This window comes from Melanostigma gelatinosum (genome assembly GCF_949748355.1).
Source record: "Melanostigma gelatinosum genome assembly, chromosome: 18".
NCBI lineage: Eukaryota > Metazoa > Chordata > Actinopteri > Perciformes > Zoarcidae > Melanostigma > Melanostigma gelatinosum.
Window position 1 is genome coordinate 12,126,815 of NC_136651.1, and position 19,581 is coordinate 12,146,395.

Consider the following 19,581-nt stretch of genomic DNA (forward strand, 5'->3'; position numbering starts at 1 on the left):
GCTGTTCTTCAGAGAATTCCTCTCTGAACATTACATGAGATGAAGTACTCTCCGTGCTTTGTGTGTGTATTTTCCCCTCATGTTTCACTCTTTACCTCCTGCTCTCCCTCTTTCTCTCTTTTGTTTCTCTTGCTCCTCTCGGCCATTACACCCCCTTCTCTTTGTTGTCTTTTTCAAAAGGTCAAAGTTCGTGACCTGGAGCAGAAATGCAGGTCACAGAGTGAACACTTCCACCAGCTGTCCAACGAGCTGCTGAATTTTCGTTTGCAATCAGATACTGTGGGCATCCTTACAAATAATCCTGCCTCCACATCCCAGATCCCTCTCTCGTCAGAGAAGACACTCTCCCAAGTCATCGTTGGATTTGAAGCCCAGACGGAGAACGGTGGGTCAGGGCACTCGACTCACAGCCAAACTTCACATATATATATGTACATGTTTGAGACGCCAGGTTTTGAAAAGGAAGAAAAATCGATACTGCAATAATTTTGAGACTTTATTTTTTTTTAACCTGTCCATCGTGAGTCATCAATGGTCCAACGGGTGGGACCAGTGAGGTCCACCCGTTCTAAAAAATAATGACTGCACTCTGGATGAAAGCTTTCACCAAATTACATGTGATCAAAAGGCCTCTGATCAGAATGAAATGAGAGTCGGAGTGATCTAGTCCCCAGACGGCTCGCATAACAGCTGGATCAGCTCGCTCCTGACCAGAGGTGGACAACCATTAATGGCAGCACTGCTTATTCATGATCAATATCCACCCTAATTGATCATAGGCCTGATGTATGACATGAATGTGGTTTAACACATTAGTATTCCAACGACACATAGTGCAACCTGCAGAGCCAGCAGATAGAGCCATATCAACGATGTAGATTTATACAGTCTGGCAGACCAGAGGTCTTTGAAGTGCTGGGAATCCTGTTTTATCTTTCTCTCCACTTGAAACAGAGGGAGCACTCACTGATGATTTCGGGCTAATGCATAATATTACTCACTCACAAACCGCAAGAACCCACTGATGCCGTGGACCCATGTTGTTGACTGACTTCCATTTCCTCAAGGAATTCAGCTGTTCACACTCTTAGACTGCAGTTTTCTATTTTGAGTTGAGTTTTTGTGTCCCCCCCCCCCTTCCACATGAGGACCTCAGTGGTATTTAAGGACAAATGTATTGCAGATGTGAGGTGGAAGAGCCTTTGCCATGATGAAGAGTGTTTGCTGTACACTCGCTTCAACAGGAGATCAATAGCTGTACAGTGAGCAGCAAATGGGTGCAGAAGGAATGACAGTTGCTCTTTATTTGCTATGGATATCGATGTCTCCCAGGCGATGAGAGCGTGGCAAACACGCCTCTACTGATCTCCCAGTTCTCGCCCTGCACACCACAGACTGGAGACAGAAAAAGACCAGAACCGCTGCCTGTCAAGTCCAGCACCGTGTCGACGGACCGCCCCAGCAACCCTCGACAGCGGACCCCCTCAGAGGTGGGTCTGATGCATTGATGTGACCACTATCGCATCAATGCTTGTACGACTTATGTCTTCAAGATAGTTTTAAGTTTGTCATGTTTTCAAAGTTAATGGCTTACTTTGCTTCGGGTTGAATCCTAATTATGAATAGCATGCATATAGTATATGACATGAATGACAGTAGTGATTCATCCTCAATCTATAGATGGAGGATGAGGCCAGCCCTTCACCCAGGTCCAAGGCTCGCTACACAGGCCAGGTCCGCCTTTGCACTGCCCGATACAGGTGAATGCTTCAGGAATCTGTTGATTTTATTGCACATCATCTTTTTTGAGTTTACTAACTAACTGCTTATTTATTTAAAAATGTAAAAAAAGCTACTGTCATGAAAACTAAAAAAAAAAAGGGAACTCCTCCTTCCAGTTATAACCCTTACGATGGACCAAACGAGCACCCTGAAGCAGAACTCCCCCTTGTGGCTGGGAAGTATCTGTACGTGTATGGAAACATGGACGATGACGGCTTCTATCAAGGTGAGAAGTAAAACAAGACTCAGAGATTACATGGGAAATAATGACTCAAAATTGCACTTTATATCGATCAAAGATTACAGTACAGCAGCAGCTGTCCTTTGTTGCTTTTAAAGTCTGTGGTTCCTGCCGAGTCCCTGTTTGCTGCTGTAGCAGAGAATGCTTGACAGTCACAACAAGCGTGTGCATCATCGCATATTGATTAATCTCGCAATGAGACAACATGCCAAGATCTGTGTGTGTCAGCTCACAGTTATCCCCCAGTGCATTTGTTACAGTCAACATCCTTTTAAAATGACCACGTCATATACTGTGCTGTGCATTGTGGGTATATAACAGTATATCTTGTTGACTTTGTCCTCGATGTGCGAGACATGACATCATGATCAAACCTTAATGTAAAGAGACGACAATGCTGACGCAATCATCACTGTAAACACTGCTGCTCTTCTTGGGCATCATGACAGGAGCAGTATTTGTCACCCTGATACTTATGTCACACTGGTTATTTTAACCGTGCGACCTGAACTCCTCTTTGTCAGTGCAGTCAAACTGTATGTGGCTCACGTCACTGTGGTTTTCATAGAGGTATCAAATATTTTAGCAGTTTTCTTCAGACTGATCCACCTTCACTTTGGGCTCTGATGTTAGAGCTGTTGCTGAGCTGCATATTGCTTTGAAAGCTCACTATTAAACCTCTTTTAAAGCAATCAAAATCCAGCTGACATTCAACCTGTTCCTTTAAAGTTAGTCATTTACCCACTAGGCGATTAAGTTAATTTGCCTACACCTGTATGCAAGTATGCTCTGTGTCAGTGTCACCAACAACACACCCTGTACCCTTTTTTGTAACTGGTGATTGGAGTGATTCTCTGTGTAATCGCTTTAGAATTATGAAGGCTTCTCCATCAGAGGCAATCCTAATCCCCCTGACTAGAAATCCTGCCGACAGCGCAGCCCGCTGCAGACAGTTGTACTCAGCTGTAGTGATTCATTAGCTGTGGGCGGTGAAATTGCATGGCATCGTGGAAGAGCCTTGTATTTACCACGCAGGAGGGAGACTCATGCCTCAGACCAAGCTGTTGTCAAGATGGGACCTTGGTCCCTTTTAGCTCGATGACTAATCCAGCAGGGCTCAGTTTAATCATCAGCGCACACAAACTCATTCGCACGTGAATACACAAACACACACACACAGATGTTCTTAAGGTCTCCCAGGCCTCTGTGGAGAAGGAAAATAGATCTCACTGATGATTCGGTGTGTTCAAGTTACAGCTTTCCTCGTGTCTTTTTCTTGTAAGGAGCCATTAGTGAGCCGAATTTTAACATTTGCGCGAGGGACCGTCTTGCTTTCCTATAGAGACAAGACAAGGGTAGCGTTTTCATCAACATGAACAGGAAGATTAAATGCACTTTGTTGAGTTATTCATCTCCTACAACTTCCAATCTATGTCTTTTTGTGTCACAGGGGAGCTGCTAGACGGCCAGCGAGGACTTGTTCCCTCCAACTTCGTGGAATTTGTCCAAGACAAGGAAAAACTAGCGATTGAGTCGGGGGAGGGAGGAGACGACCTGGGCTCTCTGGACCATATGCCCCTGGCCTTGATGGCAGTGGATGGAGGTGCCCAGGACGGCCTCCTGGGCACCTCCAACGCCTTGGTGCCCTGTAGCAATGGGACAGGGGGGCCCCTGGACCCTGACGACCTGACTGAAGACGTTGTGCCTTATCCCCGAAAGATCAACTTGATCAAGCAGCTGGCACGGAGTGTCATCGTGGCCTGGGAGCCTCCACTCGTGCCTTTGGGCTGGGGGAACATCTCTGGCTACAACGTGTTAGTAGACGGGGAGCTTCGCGCCAGTGTAATGTATGGCGGCCGGGCCAAGTGTTTGCTGGAGAAGCTGGACCTGGACGGCCGCGTTCATCGCGTGTCGGTGCAGAGCGCCACGGACCGGGGCTTGTCGGACGAGCTGCGCTGCACCTTGCTGGTGGGGGCCAACGTGGTGGTGGCGCCGTGCGGCCTCCGGGTGGACGACATCCAGCGCGACACCGCCGAGCTTTCCTGGTTGCCTAGCAACAGCAACTACGGTCACAACGTGTTCCTGGACGGGGCGGAGCACGCGGCGGTAAAGCCGGGACGGTACAGACTACGCTTCGTCAACCTGAAGCCCCTGACAGTTTACAAAGTGACGGTGGTGGCACAGCCGCACCAGGTGCCATGGCAACTGCCGCTGGAGCAGAGAGAGAGGAAAGAAGCCGGCGTGGAGTTCTGCACTCAGGCTGCAGGTCAGCAAAAGCTCATTGCTATACATACAGATACCAATAATATATGCATAGCGCCAAAGCAGACGTTTGCTTGTTTTTAAACGATCTCGGAGACAGATGGAGACGACAGACTGCTACTGCTCTGTTTATGTCAGTTAACCGTAATGCCGGCTCAAATATGTGACATAATGCCATATCAGTGTTAAGGTTATTGTACTGTGCTGTAGAAGAGTACGGTACATAATTGCCTTACCTTGCCGTTGTTGTGTATTGTATTCTGTCTAGGTCCAACACCATATTGCAGAACAGGTCAGAATCAAACATCAGTCACGGGCTGGGTTTCCCAAATCATTTTCTTCTATTGCAAACCAATGGACAGAGATGACATTAGTGCTATGATACTTTCGGAAGAGGCTTGTGGTCATGGAACTGAGAATAATTATGACGTATTGTTCAATTAAGACATTTGGGCAAAATGGCATTTATTAAAAAAGATTTGTCATCGACAAACAATATATCATTTATGTATCTATTATAATGGAAACACATTAAACATCTTTACAAATCATTTATTTTTGGAAACCAAATTCGAATTACATTTTTGCCCAGGTTTGCTCACTGCACTGAGTATATCACTGATCAGAGAGCAGCCACGCATCGCACAATATGATCAGTTATTATTCTGATGAGTCATTGCCTCAGCCTATAGCCTAGCCTGTGGTAACCAGCACTATATAAAGCAGTGCCTCTCCACTGCTCACTGAAATGACCATTTTGTATGAGTGTGCATTTGCCTCTGCTTGACTGCAGTTGTGCATGTTTTATCCAGTGATCCAGGAGAGTGGAGGACTAAGAATGAGCTGTAGTCTCTCCGGATTGTGTCCTGCATGCGGAGACAACAGCGCTTCTCTCTGGAGGCCCAGAGGCCCACATTGTTTTATTTGACCTTACATTGTTTCCCCTCACATAAAGAGTCGTATGAGGTTATGGTACAGCACTAGGCCAGAGGAAGACACACTGCAAGAAACACACACAAAGAGGATTGCATTTCACGTCACAGTTTGATTTTGGAGTATTTTACATTAGATAATGTTAATGTACTGCCATTATAACTTCATTATCGTAATATTAATAATTGGCATTTTATAAACACAGCACACAACAGCAATGTCATACAATCACAAGTGTCCGCATGAACTGTGCATATCTACAAAGTATAAATATAGTGTTTGTGTAATTCTTTCAGAAATATAAATCTGACAAGTGAAATTATAAATGAACCCAGTTTGTTGTGTCTTGAATCCTCACCCCCACCTCACTCCCTCTCATTTCTGTGCATGGTTGTGTGTGCACCAATTTGTGCATTTGATGAATGCTTCACACCCTTTCCTCTTGTTTATATATTTGTGATAATAAAACAGTCACTGATTACACAACTTTTAAACTTTTTTTTGTTTCCCCTCACCTCCCAGGCCCTCCCCAGCCTCCCCAAGATGTACAGGTGCTCTGTGGGCAGGCTCCAGGGGTCCTACAGGTCCGCTGGAAGCCCCCCATCCTCTCTCCCACAGGCACATCTAATGGGGCAAATGTCGTCGGCTACGCAGTCTGCACTAAAGGACAGAGGGTGAGTTAGCAAGTGTTACCCACCAAGACTACAGCCTCTGTTAAAAGGCATCTTGAGCGAAAGGCATCAATAATAGTAACAAAGAAAATCACAAGTGACTTCGTGCAGCAGCATGAATAGTACAGAGGGACCGGTTTGTGGAGAATTCCCAAGCATATCCATATTTCAAAGGCCGACATGCCGTACACAGATACAGCGAAACACTGATTGAGTTGTTTTAATCATATTTAATCCAGTTGAAACATGCATCACAGATGGGGTGGTAATAGAATCTGTTGTTGAGTTGAGCATTATGTCATCAGTGGCCTGAGCACATACACAGCAGTGCCACCTACTTGTGATTCATGTTCAGAGCAAGCCTCTCAGTCTGGGTTCCTGTGAACATCCTGGAAAAGGTCTCTCACTCCCTCTGGTGACTGCCAAAGTAAAACACACGATGTTGAAACTTTGACAACATGGTGTTTCCGACTTCATCATTTGCTTCACATACTAATATTGACATTGATGAATTGTGAAGGAGGTTTGGCCCTGAACAAAGAGAATATTAACTATTTTCGTATCTTCGTCTTGGAGTCTTGGGATGCCACAAAAGAAAAAAGTTGTTTCAGTTGTTAGAAATGATTATGCCGCTTCTGTGTATGTTGACGTTTAATTTTCTCTTTTTAAATCCAGATAGCTGAAGTGTTGTTCCCAATGGCAGACTATGTTACTGTCGAGCTGACAAGGATTCAGTGCCTGGAGGCCAGGGAAGTCATCGTGAGGACGCTGTCAGTGCAGGGAGAATCCCAGGACTCCCTTGTCGCCGTCATTCCAAACAACCTCCTCGTGCCTCTACCTGCAATCCCCCTGCCACCGCCAATGCACCCCCACGCAGGCCCCCCTCCACACCCCCATGCTCAGCCCCACCTCCAATCCCCTCACCTTCCTCATGCCGCCCAACTTCCTGCTCCACCCCAGGCCCACGGACAACCACCCCCACCCCATCAACCCCATCCCAGACTCCCCCACCCAGGTGGACCCCCGCAACCCCAGCACCGACCCCCACATCCTCAGCCCCAGCCCCTACACCTTCCGCACCAAGGTCCCAGGCCCCAGCACCAACTGCCTCTGCTACCCCACCCCCATCACCACCCTATACCTCAGAGACCAGTATGTGCCAGAGACCTGGATGCCAAAGAGCACGCAGCCCACCACGGGGGAGTTTTTCCACCTGGCCAGCCTGGCTGGGACCTAACACGCTCTCCCACTTCCCAGCCTCCTGCGCCCATGCAAGGCCACACCCTCGAGGCCCCTCCCCCTCCCAATCCACGTTCCCCCTCCCCCCAGAGGATTCTTCCTCAGCCCAGAGGCACACTCATCCCAGACACTGTCGCCAAAGCAATCGCCCGAGAAGCAGCGCAGAGGGTGGCAGCAGAAAGTGGCAAGGTCTGATGAAAATGGCAATGCATGATCCATTCACATAAAATGGAATTACACAGTCAAGAAAGAAAAGGAAACTTTCAGCATGACCATTAACAGTGAATTTAATTATAATTTAAAAACACCTGTAAATTAGCTTGAAATGGAGAGAACTCAGCGATCTATTGATTATGTACAAAAGAATATTTGGCTTTCTATGACTGTCAGTATATACACACCATAAAATAAAAGCGTATTGAGTACCACTGGTATGCCTCCGTCTCTGTTACTTACTTGCCTCACTTTTCGTGCATGTTTTCAGGTGGACAGGAGGCAGGGCAGACATGGAGAGCAGGGTCAGTCATTTCACCAGCATCATTCTGACGAGGAAGAGGAAGATGAAGAAGGGTTTGCGCGCGGCCGTCGGAGAGGACCCTCAGTGGATGAGTTCCTCAGAGGCTCTGAGCTCGGGAGGCCGGTAAGAACAGCGATGAATCTTTTACCTTACTTTTTGTCCCAATGTGTTTTTCAATGGACAACCTCTTACGTGTGTGTATGTGTGGATGTGTGTGTGTGCATGCATGTCTGGGTGGTTGCATGCATACACTCCTGTGCCCGTGTCCCTGTGTGTGCTCACATGCGTGTGTTTGCCCATCCATGTGTGTTTGGTGTGCGCATGTACGTACGGATGGATGTGGACTTAAACAATTGCGTCTGTGTGTTTGTTTGTGTGTGTGCGTGACTGCCAAAAGCCTCACTGTAGTCACAATGAAGATTATCACAGCGAAAGCAGCCGGGGCTCTGACCTGTCTGACATCATGGAAGAGGATGAGGAGGAGCTGTACTCTGAGATGCAGCTGGAAGAGGGACGTCGACGCAACTCGCACAACACACCCAAGGTGCAGTTCTTTGCACTTATTCTAAACCCAAAAGTCATAACCACCCAAATTTATTATTAGTTAGTGAACTGCACGGGCACAGATACTTCAATTGAGACTGCTGCCTTGACATGCATTTAATTAAGTGTTGTTAGTGTGTGTGCTGAGTTTAGGTAAAAAAAAAGAATTAAAAACAGAGAGAAAGAAACTGGGTTTCAGCACTATGGAGAGAAGCGGAGACAGACAGACTGGGGTTTGATGCTTTCAGGCAGCATTTCCACATACCAGTGAAGAGAAACGGTTCTGAAGCAACATCTTTTTGACTATCAAGTCTGGCCCAATGTGTGTGATATTAGTCAGCAAAATTCGCTATATTGCTAACTACATCCTCTCATCTAAACTGTAAATCCTCTCCATTTCGCTATGAGATTGCACAAGGTAGATAGAAGCAGCCCGTGGCGTATAGAACTGGATATTGGTTGGATCGGAGGTGACGTGGAGCTGCAGCGACTGCTGCTACAAATTTCAAAATACAGAACACTGACGCCGCCAGGCTGCAGTCTGAGAGCAACAGAGAGAAAGAAGCTGGGTTTGAATGTTTCAGCTTCATGGAGAGAAGCTCAGACACACTGGGTGTGAATGTGTTCAGGTCCTTGGAGAGAGACACAGGAAGAGACTGGGCGTGAACCGTTTTGCGTTGTACACAGTAATATACGGTGGACAAGTGCTTACTGATATCTTTGACACAATCAATTTCCTTTTAAATATTTTAAAATCAGTCTTTTTTTTTTTTATCAGTATTTGCTTCATATTGGAATGTTGAAATGTCCCGTGGGCTTGTGTGTGTCTGAGTGCGTGTCTATGCGTCTGTGTTTCAGTGTGCCTGCCCGTGAGTGCTGCATGATTTTGTTGACATACAATTTGTACGAGTACGTCGACATGCGTTTTTGTTTTTTTCCTCCACACACCGTTTGCGAGTCACGTGTCCGCGAGCAGCTCGTGAATGTTTAATGTTTGCGAATGTTTTCTGTGCTTTATGTGCATTTCAGGGCAACATTCCGGCCGGAGGCCGTCATGACCGGGAGACCGGCAGAAGAAACCATCGCAGCGGTCCCCAGCCTCAGAGAAGACCTCTAATGGTCCCCTCCATTGGTCAGTATGGGCGGGTGGATAGGGGGGGGGTGTCGTTTATTTTGACATCATTTGTGTGTTTTTTTTGTGCCCAAGTACAGACATGTTTGTTGCTCTGTTAACACCATCATGAGCTTCTCTGTGTCTCCAGATCACCTCTGTGTCTATGAACCATGCTCATGCCCTTCACTACCTGAACATCTTGCAGAGATTACAATGATGCCACAAATTGACACTTTTCTTAAATTGCCTTGCAAACAGTTGCACTGCACGCTGACGTGCTAATCTACTCTGATAAACTCTGACAGTCATGACAGCTTTGCTATAGTTGTTTTTTTTCCTGTGTGTATTTGTATTTACCTTGTGTCTAAGCAGTAAGACGCTTTCGGGGGCAACACAATCTTCAGTTAACCTTTTCTAATTGGTGTTTCCTGTAGAGGTAACCTTTGAGAATAGCAGTGAGGCAAACCCCAGCACCGAGGATGTTTACTATGGCAGAGTAGCTCGGCACAGGACGTGGTCTTCCCGCAGGCACATGGGCGGCACCAGGTCACCCCATGGTATGTGCCTGCAGTCCTGTTTCTACCACCACAGCATGGCGACAAAACAAAAATGCCACCAGCAACTGGCAAACAGCAAGAAGTAGCTATGTGGACACCTGCAAGTGCCTGTTTCTCAGTCTCAAATAATACTAGATATTATTATGCTTACAGTTGAACAGCATGACTGCACTGCACTGAAATGGTGGACCCACTGGCAAGCCATATACCTGGGGTCCAGGATTGAACCTTCCCACAGTTGCAGATGATAAATGATTGATTGACTGCTCGGAGAATGCCTCACTCACTGCACTGAACTCCAGATGCCTGCTAAACCCCCTTCCCCTTGTAGTACAACCACACCCACGACACCTTTAATGAGAGCATCCTTGCATGACGTGTAGAAGAAATATTAGTGGCAGACATTAAATAATGACGACACACGTTCACTGCTTTCTTCTTTTCTTTAGACGTTTGAGTTTCTTGAGTTTGAAATATCGGCTGTTGGAAATGCAGTTGTCCTTTGGTCGTGCCACATAAATACAATTACCGAACCTTCCGTAGGTTGGCCTATGCTCAGCCGGGAGCAGTGCATTTCACATCATGCTTGTATTTCCAAGCACCGAAATGAAGCTTTGGCCTAACAGTATCACACTTTGCTAGCAAATTCAAATAAATGACTTCCACAACAACTCTGCCATCTCTGCTTTAGACCTTTTGCTGCTACGATTGTTGGCAATGTGTGGCAAAGTTTTGGATTTTGCTTTAGAGCTCAGAATTTCATTTGTGTTTTTATTTGAAGTGAAAGTAGACACATGTATCTTTGTCTTTGCATTTTTTTAATTTAGGCTTCTTGTTGCATGCTTGTCTGAGTCTTGTGTGTTTCTGGTGTTGTGTCATGTCCATGAATCACGTTCTCTGTGTATTGCTCCTCGTCTGTCTCTCACTGCAGATTTATATGTAAAAATAGAGAAAATGAAAGTACATGTAGTGTGACTTGAGAAAGACTTGAGTTTTCCTGCATGCTGACAGGCACAATTATGGCTAGACTGGAAAATCAAATCTGTCATGCAATACAGCAAATCAATGAGACATATTAGGGGAAAGAAAATCCTCCTTTTTCCTTTAAAGCATGGCTAAGACACATCAATATGTGCTGTAACTGTAACATACTGTATGGACTTGCTCAGTAGAGAAGTAAGTGGTGTTTACTGTATGAAACCGTAGGTTTCGTCACCAAATTACTTTAAGGTTTTGTTGCTGAGCCCTGAAATCTGTGACCAAACATCACAAACACAGGCTCATATTTGACTGAAGACAAACATAAAAATGATGTTTGCAAATGTTAAATATTTCCATAAAGAAACAAAGCATCCTCCGAAGTTCCTGTTCTGTGTGTTGGACCACATTCATAGGTTGCTCTTTGTAGTGATGCAGGATGATGGAATTATTTTGTCTTCGATGTGTTAAAGATGGCTACAGGGACCGGGACCGCCGCTCTCCCACGTACTACGATGAGTCCGAGCCTGAGGAGTCCTTCCGGATCTTTGTGGCCCTCTTTGACTATGATCCTCTGTCCATGTCCCCCAACCCAGATGCAGCTGATGAGGAGCTGCCCTTCAAAGAGGGGCAGATCATTAGGGTGGGAGTTTATGTTGATGTACATGTCATAAGGCGCTAGTTGTTGCTGTATTTTGGTCATGAAGCACAAACACTATAATCCTGAAATATGATAAATAAATAGTTATTTCAGTGTGCAATATAGCTGCAGAAAGTATGTTCAGTTTGAACATAGTTCTCTCAGACAGACTTCATCATTCACTGTTTGTTTTTTCAATATTCATGTGTATAGACTAGCTTATTTTACAGTTTAAAAAACACACATTTGTGTATTTTGTAGCAGCTGATACATGTCGGTCAGTGGTGCACCATAGTCATGAAGAAATGTATAATTTATCATTTAAAAATGAATACAAAATTGCAAAATATCTTTGTCTTTCATGTATAATCCTACTTAAACTAGAGCATATTTGAAAAAATGTCAATTACTGGCTTGACTGTGCCTCAATCACCATAACAGAAGTGCTACATATGTTTTTGGGAGATCTAAACATCACTCTTCTCTGACAGGTGTACGGCGATAAAGACACAGATGGGTTTTACAGAGCAGAGGTGAGGGGCAGGATGGGGCTGATCCCCTGTAACATGGTGTCGGAGATCAGAGCGGAGGACGAGGAGACCATGGACCAGCTCATCAAACAGGGCTTCCTGCCCCTCAGCACCCCTGTGGACAGATTAGGTACTACGCAGGCTGACTCACTCTCCTGAGCAAGTACAGATGATCGCTGCTGCCCGCTGTCAGTGGGGTTGCAAAGTTTAATTGTGACTGAAAACACAAGTTGAAATACTTTATGTTAAAATGAAATCCGTTATTGCTTCCAGAGCAGCACAGAAGAGGCCTGCGTCGAGATCAGGCCTCGAGGAGGATGGTGGCCCTGTACGACTACGACCCCCGAGAGAGCTCCCCTAATGTTGATGTCGAGGTACCAGTAACTGCTAAGGGCTCATTACTGAACACACATGTATTTAGCCCACATACACCAGTATAACAGATTAAGACATAGTCGACTTCCCCTGGATCGCATTCCTTGTATATCCCTTTCTGTATCTCTGTCTTCTGATAGGCCGAGTTGACCTTCTGTGCTGGTGACATCATGGCTGTGTTTGGAGATATTGACGAAGACGGATTCTATTATGTGAGTGCCACTTGGCCATGTTTGCTTTTGTAACAGCACTTTATATTTTTTTGTACAGAAACTGAACTGTCATTTTTGTTTCCCTTTGGTTTTTAGACACAAGTTCATTTTTTGAAGTGCTGGTATGCAAATTATGAATATTTTTTTGCCTAAAGGCAGAGCCAGGCTATAGCTGTTTTCCCTTTATCCAATGCTAAGGTAACCGGCTGCTGGTTGTAGCTTTGTATTTACCGTGCAGACATTAGAGAATGGCATCAGTCTTCTGCTGAAACTCTCGTAAAAATAGCGAAATGTGGAACGTTTAACATACAGGCCTTTCCTGGGTATTAACAGCAATGTGTTTTACTGTGATTGATTGCAGGCAGGGTGGTCGGTGTCAAACAATCTTTAATTGAACAAATCAGAAGGTTGGGAAGAATGATGAATGTGCAAATTAATAATTTTGAAACATGAATTAAATGAGTCCAGGGGATTGGCAGTGTGAATTAGGTTCACATGCTGATTTTGGTAAAAAATAAATTAAAAAATGATGGAAAGTGTCCCTGAGGGGATTACCTCCAATTCCAGCCTATACAGTAGCATACGACATGCTGTGTCGACCGTATTAAATGCATCATGTCCAGCCACCCTGACAGAACTCCTCATTACCGTCGACAGGGTGAGATCAACGGCCACCGCGGTCTGGTTCCCTCTAACTTCCTGGAAGAAGTGCCTGATGACGTGGAGGTGTATCTGACCGATACTCCGTCCCACTACCCCCAGGAAGAGCCTGCCAACCGGCCCCCTGCCAATTCTGCCTCCACCGTCTCAGAGGGCAAACGGGTACACCATCATCGCCGCTCTCAGCGCTAGGCCCTGTGTTCATCCATCCTCCGTCCTCTCTCTTGATTTCCGTCTCTCGCTTCCTCCACTTGCCGTCTGTGTGCTGTTCATTGTGTGTGTTTGTCCATGTGGTGACAGTGGTGACTCTATACAAACTAACAAACCGCCCTCCCTCCCTCCCTCCCCCTTCTCTCCCCACCCCCCGCCCCCTCACCCTTTGGAAAAGGGGACAAAAAAAAATATTCCAGTGTTAACACCTTTCTGAGTCTCAGAGAAAGGAAGAAGCAAAGCCTGACATGGACAGAGAGGGGATAGACTGTGGGAGCGCTGCGGGTGATTTATGCATGTAGCACTGGTTAAGGAGGACTTGAAAAAGGCTCAACTCATTCCTTACACAACATAATTTGGTACCTCTTTGCACTGAGACACAAAATCAAAATGTGGTTATTGTGTATAATAATAAGTGCTTTATTAACACACAACAATGGCGACCCAAGGACACTGAAATCAAGTATCTGAGGGAAAACGTTTAAGATGGAAAAGAGAGAGAAGCATGCCTTTTTCATACTTGATACATTTTATATTAACTTTCTTGATTCGACTGCTGTATTTCCTGAAAGAGGCTTTGTTTCTTCATGTATATTGCACACACATCAAATCTATTTTTCAGCCCTGTTGACAGTGGATACGCCATGTTTGCTCTGAGCTCGAGAGACAAAACTAATCGCAGCACTGATACATCCATACTGTATTGTTACAATGGAACAATAAAAGAAGAAAAAACATTGGATATTAAAAACATTCTTTTTTTTATTGGCGCTCTGTGTTCGGTGTGTTGTTGTTGTTGACGTTGTTGTTGTTGTTTTCAGTTTTCATAGTGGTGTGGGTTTTTTTAAGCGACGGTGACTTTGCTGCCACATCTGATTTCTTTTTTGTTTTTCCTCACCCGCTTGGCAAAACAAAACAAACAAACAGAAGAAGATTGTTCATTTCACACCATAAATGGCTCTGTCTGCCTTGTACAGTAAGTCGGCAACTTGAGATACCAAACTCGAATGCACACAGCTTGTGGTCGCAGCAGAGGGCTCTTTTTCACGGTGATGTATCGGATCAGTTCAAATGTGCAGTTTTTCCTGGTTTGTGTTACCCAAATGTTTTGGGACATTTTCAAATATATACAGGTGTATTTTGAAATATTAACATGTTCATAATATTGCCCTCACAATACTGAATAGCATGAAAGCCATATATGATGATACATCACTGACAATTTGAGTCTGAGAAATTTAGACTCTTTAAAACTGAAATTCTAAATACAAACTGTCATCTATCTTCATGATGATGCTCTCAAAAGCATCGCTGCGTATCCGACTGCTGCATTAGTTGAGAAGCCTGGTATCTACAGTTGTGTCCCTCGGTGTTGTACTGTATAATACTGTACTGTATGTTCCCTACTGATGGCGTACTCAACATTTGATGGCTTCCTCCTCAGTGTTTTTTTCTACATATGTTCTATGTGTGTGTGTTTGTGTGTGTGTGTGTGTGTGTGTGAATTAATTTCACAAATGTAATTATGAAACTATGATAGATGGATAGCTTTGTCAATCCTAAGAAATTGCGGTAGTTAGAGCAGCCACTTAACAATCACCAAACCACAGAAAGACACTGAAGTAGATAATACATATAAACATAAATAACTCAAATATATTTGCTAAAAAAAAGGAGATTAATACAAAAAAATCGACATGTTTATGATGAAGGTGCCTGATAATATTCTGTACATGGATAGTAAAGTTAGACAATGCAAATACACAATTCTGCATAATCCTCTTTCTTCTTCTAACTTCTTTTAATCGTAGAAAAGTTTCAGCATTTTAACATCTGCATCATATTGGACAGCCATGCGATACGTGTTCCATTTGACAATAATAAGTTATTTCTTCACCCGTGACTTAAATTTCCATCAAATGAATTTTAAAAAGAAAGACTTTTGAGTTTTTCTGCTAAACAACAAAGTACTCAACAAGTACCATCAGGCCACAAACAAGCATGTAAGACGTCAATGAGTTTGTTTGTTCATTATGTGCTCAGTGAGTGCAGGTTGTAGACACACAGGGCACTCAAAAGGACACTGCTTGTCGTACAAAACAAGCAATACAGTTTGAAAAGCGTCTGCATTCAGAGACCACTTTGATGAAGAGCTGAGACAGACTCAGGCCTACGTCTGCAGTGTAAAAGTGTTGCTTCTTTTGTAATACGCTGCCCCATGCCTCCACTCCTCCCCATCGCTTCTCTCCTCAGGTGACCCCGGAAACCACCGACACGGTCGTCAACGACGCCACACCCGTCCGAGCGCCGTCCCCGATTGTTCGGCCCCTCCTCCCAGGCACCATGCGACCCCTCAGCCCTACGAGGGGCCCCCGCCTCCCGCTGGAGCCCCGGGACCCCCGGGACCAAGATCTGGCAAACAAGAAGAAGAAAGGACTACTTTCCAAAGGGAAGAAGCTCCTGAAGAGACTCTCCCCTGTGAAATAAAAGAAGAAGAAGAAAAAAAAAAGCATACATGTACAATATGTGCACAGGCTCTGTATATTGCATCCACACAATCAACAAGAGGATGTGAGCTTTGTCTCTCGGACTGTGTGAGCCTATTTTAATATAACCAGTGATACAGTTATTCATGTGCGGTGATGGATACAAATCAACTAAATGATGTGTAGTGCAGTGCCAAAATCAAAGAGAGAGAGAGGTCACCGGACACAAGAACATATTACTGTGATGTATTTTAAATCAACCGATAATTTAAAAAAAAACAAAAAACAACTAGGATTTTCATGACATGCACTTTTCTCTTTTCTTTATCATCAGTTGAAGAAACTATACATTTGTTTCAAGCAGGGTAGCTGTGAAAACAAAGCATCTGTGTACATCTTTGTTTCTAACGGGCTTTTTTACTCAGCAACAAAAGAAAAAAACGTCATTTTTTTGCGGAGTATTGATGTCGCAGCGAGGAAACGAGAGACCACGGTCCTCTAAGAACATCTCAAATAGACTACACTGTTATCAAGGCATTCTGTGAAGTGATGCCGGCTGCTAACTCAAAGCCTTTATTCAGTGCAATACCATGGAGAGGCGGTAGCATACGTGGGAAGAAACTAAACATTTCCACTTGTACCTGTGATCAGAGTGGAGTTCTTATGTGATGAAAGGAATTAAAGAATAGAAGATCGGCAACAGGGCATTAACTTCAGAGGCGAGCGTAGCCGTCTCAGTGGCCTTTATGAGAACAATATGAGCCTGACGTTCCTCAGCTGATTTACACAAGGCTTTTTATTTCATGACGGGTCGCTTGTGCTTTGTCATTTTTGGGAAATGAAATAAGAGCAGAGGTGTTTGTTGTCCTTGCTGTCAAAACTGTCATGAAACGCCTAGTTCAAGACTACATTTTGTGTCTGTCTTCCTATTGCACAACATTTTGATTGGTAAAAGACATGTTTTGTGTGCCTGTGTGTGTGTGTGTGAGGCAGTATGTGATGCGTTCATGTTTTTTCACCTATTCATGTTTGTCTTTCACTTATATGTTTTTGTTTTCTGAAGGAGAGGCCATGTAGTTCTCGGTCCTGTGATTACGTGATGTGCTGCTACCTCCGTGGCCTGTGCACCGCTCAGTTCAGTTGTGTCATGTTGATTTAGGGGGCCACGGTAAAGCCTCGGGGACATCCCAAATCAAAATGTCAAGGTGTGCATTGTTCACTGGTTCTGTTTCATCTACCTGAGGTCTGTGGAGAGACATCACTAACATATTTAATATGTCCTTTCATGCTCTACATGACTTGTACTTGTACTTACAGTACATAAGGACGGTACCATAACAAGTTAACATGTTACACAGCCTAGATATATATATATATTTAAAAGGGAATCTGGTACAGATCTGACTTTTACTTTATTCCTATGATCTTGGTTAATTTAACAATTTATGAATTAAGCACATGTACTCAAAGCCGGAGTCTGGAGACACTAATCAGTAATGTCGATGTTCAGTTTGGCCCATTGGGTTTGTTGACTCACTGAATGTTTCATATGTTGCAATCAAGTCTTCAGAATCAAACAAACCTATTTGCATAATGCCACTAAAAGATTTTGCAACACAAAATGTGATCATATCAGTGGGAACTACTTAATATCCTGCAGGCTGACTGTTAATTCAGTTTCTCATTCAATGTAAAGATCTCCAAAATGTGTCTTTATTGCAAGATAGATGACGCTGCATGGAGCGAGAAAATACTGAATTATGTGTTTAATGTGATCATTGATTTTGGACGACAGCGTTTAATTTTTTACTTATTTAAAAAAATTAAAAATCATATATTTTAAACTTTGATGACATCATTTTAAATTCCATCTTTGGAATGTTTTTTTGGCCCGGTTTTCCCATATAGGTTACATTTGCAAACCTGTAGGTTGGAGAGCAAATCAAATTCAAAAACGCAACCAAATTTAAAAGAAAGAAATTGATGAATGGAAATTCAAATGGCAATGCTAAACTTCATCTCACTGATCACATAAAGTCACAGCACATCATTCAAATGTATTCATCTGGTGAACCTCACTGTCCTACCTCAGCTTTTGACTCTCGAGGAGACAGCCATTATGTGTGTTAATTATTTGAGATTATAGAAATAATAAGTTGCAATTTCAGATTTGAAAGCAAATATGATAACTTGGATTCGTAAAAAAGGAATACTGTACCAACATTTTGTGTGCCGGGAAGTTGGCTAAAAGTGCTCAAGAACTTACTATTGAATTACTAACTGGAGGGATAGAACGTCTCATAGCTTTAATAATTTAAAAAAACTTCTTCTCGCTCTGTTCAATTTGAAATGACCATTCTATCCTGTGTATTGCTATAGTTGTCCCTTGTTTCAACTTGCACTTAAGGGTTCTCTCGCCTCATTATTTGTTAATATTATTGATGAAATGCAATGACAAGAGAGTGTTTTGCCAAAATGGAATGTAAGAAAAGTTCAGCTGGGAATAGGCTTACATGATTTTTGTTCCAAAGCTATTCATGTATAGTTTCTCATTCACAAAGTCACAAAGTTGAATAACTGTGACATGGTGTCCCGGTACCAAATCATTCACCTGTGAATGGGTGCAGTGTCTCTAAACGCCGTAGTTCTTTTCTACTTTGATCCATTTGTAGATCATTTATAAATGTTGCGACTTGATTTTACGACAGCTTTTTTTGTTTTGTTAGTGCACTGAGATTCCTTCCACCTGTAACCGACTGCGAGCATTCTCCATAGTGTCCTTTGAAATCAGATGTATTGGTCCACCGTATGTGCTTGCTTTGTGAATCAAGGTTTGAAAAAGAAAAAAAGAGAAATCATTGGACAGTATTTATGGTGATCATTATGTATGGGTGTGCATGTGAAAAAATACAACTTTTATAACCAAATTAAATTTGATATTTTTTAGGAAATTACACTTTGCGTTGATTTGTGTGTAAATGTGTTCTCACTGAGAGAGGGGGGGGGGCAGATGTTGCATTTAATACAGCAGGAGATGTTCAGCCCTTTGTGGCTCTGACCGTTTAACATATATGTTTTATATATGATTAATATTCTAGTAGCCACTGTACATCCTTCAAAAGACTTCAGCTGACATTTGCTGTACATATCATTGAGGCAATAAGTCAGTGTTCTTAGTTTTGTAGCTTCGCGTCTTCACGCCTGAGAAGAAATGAAGGTTGTTTATATGAATGAACAAAGTTTTACATTATCATGATAATGTTTCATGCTATATTAAAACAAAGGCATAAAACGAATTAAAACTGAGATCAATTTACAAAGGCGTCCAATCATATTTTCATGTCCTGGACTGATGGACCTGACTGATGCCGATTTTTTTCAATCATCACAGTGTCACACAAATTCACGAGACGTGACATTCAAAAAGAAAAGCCCCGAAATGTATGCAGGCAAGACATGTAGCATCTGACATTAGCACAGTGTATAGCCTGGGTTTGTATGTGTGTGGGGGGGGGGATCAATATCAGACGGTTTCATGGCTTATTTATTTGCCTGCAACAAACAAAGCTTCTCACAGCCTTCGTCTCAGTGGAGGTAAAATGCTTGTCAATAGAAACTGTGTCCTAATCAG

The 19,581-nt window shown here is 43.6% G+C and overlaps 1 protein-coding gene across 1 annotated transcript in view; it reads left to right on the forward strand.

The window, feature by feature from the left end:
* The window catches only part of rimbp2a (RIMS binding protein 2a), a gene marked incomplete at both ends in the record, with an annotated part of 61,285 nt that extends 45,334 nt beyond the window's left edge, over positions 1-15,951 (forward strand). The window contains 18 exons of the mRNA XM_079289024.1: positions 181-385; positions 1,333-1,490; positions 1,681-1,760; positions 1,899-2,008; positions 3,474-4,289; positions 4,554-4,577; positions 5,741-5,892; positions 6,565-7,317; positions 7,613-7,768; positions 8,043-8,189; positions 9,218-9,320; positions 9,737-9,859; positions 11,311-11,480; positions 11,969-12,137; positions 12,281-12,381; positions 12,523-12,594; positions 13,252-13,416; positions 15,718-15,951. Coding sequence (XP_079145150.1) covers positions 181-385; positions 1,333-1,490; positions 1,681-1,760; positions 1,899-2,008; positions 3,474-4,289; positions 4,554-4,577; positions 5,741-5,892; positions 6,565-7,317; positions 7,613-7,768; positions 8,043-8,189; positions 9,218-9,320; positions 9,737-9,859; positions 11,311-11,480; positions 11,969-12,137; positions 12,281-12,381; positions 12,523-12,594; positions 13,252-13,416; positions 15,718-15,951 — 3,738 coding nt within the window. The remainder of the gene's footprint in view (positions 1-180; positions 386-1,332; positions 1,491-1,680; positions 1,761-1,898; positions 2,009-3,473; positions 4,290-4,553; positions 4,578-5,740; positions 5,893-6,564; positions 7,318-7,612; positions 7,769-8,042; positions 8,190-9,217; positions 9,321-9,736; positions 9,860-11,310; positions 11,481-11,968; positions 12,138-12,280; positions 12,382-12,522; positions 12,595-13,251; positions 13,417-15,717) is intronic.
* Between the last annotated feature and the right edge of the window lie 3,630 nt (positions 15,952-19,581).